The sequence below is a fragment of the Hemitrygon akajei genome, chromosome 4, assembly GCF_048418815.1.
Source record: "Hemitrygon akajei chromosome 4, sHemAka1.3, whole genome shotgun sequence".
Taxonomy (NCBI): Eukaryota; Metazoa; Chordata; class Chondrichthyes; order Myliobatiformes; family Dasyatidae; genus Hemitrygon; species Hemitrygon akajei.
In genome coordinates this window covers 42,142,042-42,148,235 of record NC_133127.1, presented here as the reverse complement: position 1 = coordinate 42,148,235, position 6,194 = coordinate 42,142,042, and the positions used below count along the sequence as shown (strand labels likewise).

Genomic DNA, 6,194 nt, shown 5'->3' with positions numbered 1-6,194 from the left:
ATGTATTCACATTCTTTATTTTTTTTGCCTGCGCACATTATACGTGCGCATTAAATTCGTCCTTTCCTATAACAGAGCCGCTTTCCACACTTGGGTATCACAGACACGGGAAACGCTGATCAGCAGGAGCGAGATGAGTGATTCCCCTTGTACGAGTCTGTCGACTGGGGTGTGCCGTTACCAGATCAAAGGAGTGAACTTGTCCACATTATAAAAGACAGGAAACTCAAGTGGGTTAAGTTTGGCGAGAGAAAAGAGGGGGAGAACTTTATAAAAAGCGACCTGGTCTTTCACCCCCAGTCAGCAGATTGAAATCCGAAAGTCTTTGCTTTGAAAAAAACGAAGGCACTTTAAATCAGACGATGGCACGACGAGAAGGCCCCTTCTTCCCAGTGCAGGGAGATATCAGAATCCGTTCGAATGCGTTGTTCAAAGCAAGGATTCCTATTTTCAACTTGTAGTTTGAGCATGAATGCAACTTTTTTTTCTTTGAGTGTTCAGGGTTGTGACGGAAAAGATCTTTTTCAGATCTCTGGTGGGAAGGATAGATCGTTACCACCGCTAGACAGGTCGGGGAAAACAGATTTAATTTAATTGGCAAAAGATCCAGGTGTTGGGGTCGGAGTGGGGGGGGGGGAGGTTGCTAAAGCTGCGCAATCTGAAGTATATTAACGGAACTGACTCGATAACAAACTTCTAAAGAGCGATGATGTGGGTATAAAAATGCAAAACTTTCGGGGGAACTTTAAAATGTGTCTGACCCAATGGTATGATTCAACGACATAACTTTCGGCTGTTTCCACATAAACGGTTGCAAATGATAAGCAACTTAATATAAAGCAGGTTAACCTGGTTCGATAGCATGCTGGTGTCCTTTGTTTGATATAGACCGTCCATGTCCCTTTATATAGCATCTGTCAAGTCTACATTGCCTCGTTGGGTGTGAAGAACTACGGAGAGAATCAGACGAGCGCTGTGCACTGGTTTTTGTGTACAAGAAAATGTGATTGCATATGCATGCAGTGGGCAAGAACAGAATATTACACAGGATTTGTTTATAAAACTTTTTATGAGAGATAATTAATGTTATCTTTCAAGTGAGCGGAGTGGGATTTCAACCCCCGCCCCCAATCCTTTCTCTGGACAAGCTCTCGCGTACCCCGTTAACATGGTCTTTGTTGTAGAGAGGAAAGATCTGGGCGTTGTAGTCTTTCAGACTTAAAAAAAAGCTCTACTGTCAATCTAGTTCATGCACAAAGAAGCAGTTATCTCCAAGGCTGTCAAAAGTCAGGCCGACACAATAATGCGCTTCTTAACAACCAACGGCGCGGACCTCTTGAACATGGTTTAAATGCAAAGGGAAATTTTTCTAATTGATCTTTCTTTCAAAGCAGAAACAGATTGTTTCGGGAGTGTTACACCCTTTTGTTAAATTAATGAAAAATAAGTTGAACCAAAGGCTAAAGTTTAAAAAAAAGTGGATGCTTGCTGCGACAATATAGTTCTAAAGTAAACATACCGCAGCGGGAGGCTAATCTTTTAATAGGCTTAACACGGTGGTTCTCTAAGGCACGTTTCTCCGCATTACAGTACAATGGTGTTACAGCTATAAAATCCCAATGTAGATATGAGTCACTCATAAATCTTGGCTTTTAAGTTGCAATTTAGAAATGCCCAGTTGATCGCAAGTGTAGCACTTTACGCTTAATAAAACAAAATCAGGATCGAAATGTAAATCCTCACTTCAGCTGGATCTGACCGATCTTTCAGATTTGGTGACATTTGTCCAAACGTTTTGACGTTTCAGGTAGAACATTTAAGTTAGTTAAACTTGCCAACAAGAATTATGGAAATGAGCATTTCAAACTTGTATGTGAGGGCATTTTGAAACTTGAAATAGTTTTTTATGCATTTCTAATCATGTAAAACTACACCATTGATTTATATGCATAAAGTAATTAATTTTGGCAATAATTTTTTAAACGTGCAACATTTGAATCAAATGGCAAAGGAAATCGGGTTTCCCGCAGCCTGTAGAGCATTTTGCAGAGACACCTTGGTCGGTACTCCTCGCCAACACCTCAGCTCTAAACCGAGCTGATTGACAGATATTAAAATAACGGGGTCCTCATGACCACACAAATTATGATTCAGGAGAGTACATATCTTACCCCGGAACAAGAGCTAGCGCAAGCTAATGGGGAGCAATTATCCACCGAGAATTCAGGTTGAGTATCTTGTTTGAGGTTACTTCTGAGTGCAGTTTACAGACATCGAGCGAGACATCTAACCGCTCTTTAAAAATCACACAGTACTTTTTTCCCCACTAAACCCACTATCTTTTTACAGAATTATGAACACTAGTGCATTAATGAAGATTGCACCTATTCCAGTCTCCATCCATCTCTGGCTGGTGGAAGCACCCCCCACGTTACCTTTCCTTGGCAGCGTGCGTGCAATCTGTCCTCTTCAGTGGCAGGGGTTGCAGGGGGTTAAACGGGTGAATGAGTAGCTGAATGGTCCGGAGAGGCGCAAGTCCCCAGGTGTGCAGACGGGGAGACAGGCGCGTGGCTGGCGCGAGGTGCGGAACGGTTCGGGATTGGGGGAAGGGGAGTTCTGTCCGGGGTGATGGGGGGGGGGGGTTGACGGCCGGCAACCAATCATCGCCGCTGGAAGAGGCGGGCCGTGGGGGAAGCTGCGTGCCGCCCTTCATTGATACAAAAGAATCAACCCGGCAGGAACGCGACGGACCTTGCACCCACACGCGCGGCCACACCCCCCATTGTCTCCGATTGGGCGGGACCTAGCCCGCGATTTGCATAGCGGCCCCTTTTCATGTGCACCACCTAATGAGCGAGGGGCGCCGCGCTTGCCCATTCGCTGGTCGCACGCGCCGGCTCGCGACCCGATTGGCTGCCAACACGCGACCGGCGCGAGCACCCCCCTTTGACACCCGGCGGCGCAAAAAAAACACCGCGGTGCTTTGATCCCAGCGGCGCGTGCCGCATTTAAAGGCGGTCGCGTCCCGTCTTGCAGCAACAGGAGAAGATTTACCTGCACACACTTCGTGTGAGTGTACAGTGCTTACTCTGCAATTGTATTTCACGTGCATACACGCGCTAGGTCCAAAAGCACCAGCGCTTACAGTGGCAGCAAAGTTATTTGACAAAACTTTTCCCGTTTATTTTTGAGCTTTTTGTCTTGCATTTCGTTTTTATTCCATCCCGTTGCAATGAGCCAAATGCATTCGGAAGACTGGACGGGGATGAAGGAACTGGCGACCGACAGGTGTGTACAGCAAACGGATCCGCGGTACCCGGCGCCGGCGGCAGTCGCTCCGCTCTCTCTGCTGGACACCGATCCGAGAGGTTGGCTCGCGCCCAGTTTGCAAAGCACCTGCCCGGCTCACGGGGACTACCTGGCACCTGGGCCGTCGGACGAGCTGCTGCTGCTCGAGCCCGGAACGGAGCTGGAACCGCCGTTGCAATGCAAGAGCCCGCAGCTCAAAGTACGGGAGCTTTGCAAGCTGAAGGGCGTGGGTTTGCAGGAGCTGGGCTGCCGGCAGCGGGCTCCGCCGAGCAGGCATGTGAGCGGCGTGCAGAAACAGAGGAGGCTGGCCGCCAACGCCAGGGAGAGGAGGAGAATGCACGGTTTGAACCACGCCTTCGATCAGCTACGGAACGTCATCCCATCGTTCAACAACGACAAGAAACTGTCCAAGTACGAGACTTTGCAGATGGCGCAGATTTACATCAGCGCACTGGCCGAACTGTTGCAAGGAGGGGGCGAGCCCGGACCCAAGGGCGAGGCTTCGTCCCGGGCTGCAGGCATCGCCACTCCGGGCTGCAGGCGTCACTCGCACACGGCTTTCCCTGTGCAGTTCTCCTTTCAGGAGGGGGGTCCGCTGGACCTATCACAGGACGAGATGGCCACCCAGGACAACAGCAAGACCTCCCCACGCTCTCACCGGAGTGACGGCGAGTTCTCCCCGCACTCCCACTACAGTGACTCTGAAGATGTTCCCTTAGACTTGCAGAGCGAAGACGAAGAACTCTCTGGGCTGCAACAGCCCCCAAATTACCAATAAATGCAACAAGTGAAAGGGGAAAAAATATTCCGTCTTCCATTACTCTTTTTTTTTGTTTTGCTCTGATGCTGAATGCTAATAGAATATTTTTGTTTTTTAATGTAAAAATATGCTAATTTTTATACGAATTCCATATGGGTGGATGATGTTTCAAAAATGTACGCACTTTAAAAAAAGAACTCAGCCCGGGAACTGAAACTGCCAATTTCTATCGTTGAAATATTTAAGTAGCTACCTTGCATTACGGTGTTTTATATATAGATTATATTATATGGTTCGAGACGTGTTAAGCATTTTGTCTCCAAGTCGCCGTCTGTGTTTCGGCGGCTGGAAATATAGAATTATTATTTATTGCTATTTGGAGTGTATTTTTCTCGATTGCTTTGAGTCTGTGTGTGCATTAAATATGAGTAATTTTTTAAAAATAATTTCAACCGCGCAGATGGATAAATGCATCGTTTTAATGGACAATTTCGTTTAAATTTAGCAATCCTTCGCTACCGTTTGTGTACTGTTACGTCGGGACTTTTAATACTAAATAAATGAATCTAAAACTATACAGTGAGAATGTCTGTTATTTGTTTTATTATCTATTGGGTGGTTTGTTGAGTTGAAGTTCGTTCAATCGATCGAATTAATGTAGGGATTTGTGGTGAAAAGTTATTTCGTTCCCACTGTGGTAGATTTCGTGTGTGCGGAACTTTTAAGAGCTATTTCGGCTATGGGCGAATTGGTGGGTTGTACTGGCATATACAGGACGCCAAGTAGTCGGCGGACTGAATGACCTCGTTTTATGTCGTTCAGCCCAAGTGGGTGCCTCTGTTCGTTCTCCGTCCTCGCCTAAACCCAGAAATGGTGAGGCTGAGATCACATACGATCCAGATCGGGGTTTCATTCCCTGGGAATGCAACTGGGAGGTATTTCTTACTAAACCCTGATGATTTAACGAAACCGGTGTTTCCGTGTCAATAAAAAAAAAACTTGACTCTCTAAAATAGCACTACACAGTTTCCTGTTGGTGTACCTGGGTTGTATACAAAGTTTGGGACAGGGATGCACACATAGAGAGAGAGAGAGCACTGACTAAATTACTGATCGAGACAAAGAATAGCAGTCAATAAGACGCCCGTCCTTTGATCCACAGCTCATGAAGGGGAAAGTCGCATTCCCATTTTAGTTCAGTATCCATTTGGAGACTGTTGTATGGACACGTTCAGTCAAACACTTGGATGCACAACAAAAAATAAAACCGTGCAGACACTGGAAATCCGGGGGAAAAAACAGAAAATGCCGAAAATATTGATGGTGACGGGACATATATGAAAAGTAAAATAGCATTAAAGTTTTTAGATCGCTGAACAGCAATCATTCCATTCTTACTGGAGAGCAGCCGATGAAATCGGACACGGGGTTAATGAAGCAACAAACGTTCCGCAATTAGAGGCAACTTTTTTTTCACGGTGCTCGTTAGCAACTTAACGCTAAAGTCAGCCCTGGAGCCCATGTTACATTGGGCTATGAATTTAAAAGTGGCTGGAGGGCTTGAATGACTTTCTGCCGTGTTCTTCGCTAAGACGGTTTGCAGGTGAATTATATAACTTACTTAAAGGTGATATAAATAAGTAAACATGCTACATAAATAATGCAGTCAGGTGTAATATATACCGCAGTACATAAAGGAAGCTAGATAGAGCAAAGCTTACTGTGCATAAACATGTATATTTTGCAATCTTACAATCATTTTAGTTCAGCAGTAAAGTGCCAACGAACTTCTAATTGCAGTATTTACGTGCCAAAGTTTGCAAGCTGTATATGACAATACGTAGGTCCAAAGTTTTAATAATCAAGTTAAAATATAACGACTCTCATTAAATATGTATACGTTCACTTAATTATTGAATGTGCACCTTTTAATATTCAGGTCACTTTCGGTTCTTTTCAAAATAAAGCCACTTTAAACAAAAGCGAAATAAACTTCGAAGTCTTGAGAAGAAATTGGGTTTCAAGAACTCTGACATGAAACGCGGAACAGAGTACAGTAGGTGAAATAAGCAAGAGGCCCGATTAAAGTCAAGAATATTCTAGAAATATTACACCCTCTTTTTGT

The 6,194-nt window shown here is 45.1% G+C and overlaps 1 protein-coding gene across 1 annotated transcript; it reads left to right on the top strand.

Annotated features, from left to right (window-relative positions):
• Nucleotides 1–3,053: 3,053 nt before the first annotated feature.
• Nucleotides 3,054–4,622, top strand: atoh1a (atonal bHLH transcription factor 1a). Its single transcript, XM_073041840.1, has one exon. The coding sequence runs from the start codon at nucleotides 3,233–3,235 to the stop codon at nucleotides 4,085–4,087; it is 855 nt and encodes a 284-aa protein (XP_072897941.1). The 5' UTR covers nucleotides 3,054–3,232; the 3' UTR covers nucleotides 4,088–4,622.
• Nucleotides 4,623–6,194: the final 1,572 nt, after the last annotated feature.

Excerpts from the sequence above, each read along its gene's own strand:
- atoh1a (XM_073041840.1), top strand. The coding sequence starts at position 3,233 with ATGAGCCAAATGCATTCGGAAGACTGGACGGGGATGAAGGAACTGGCG.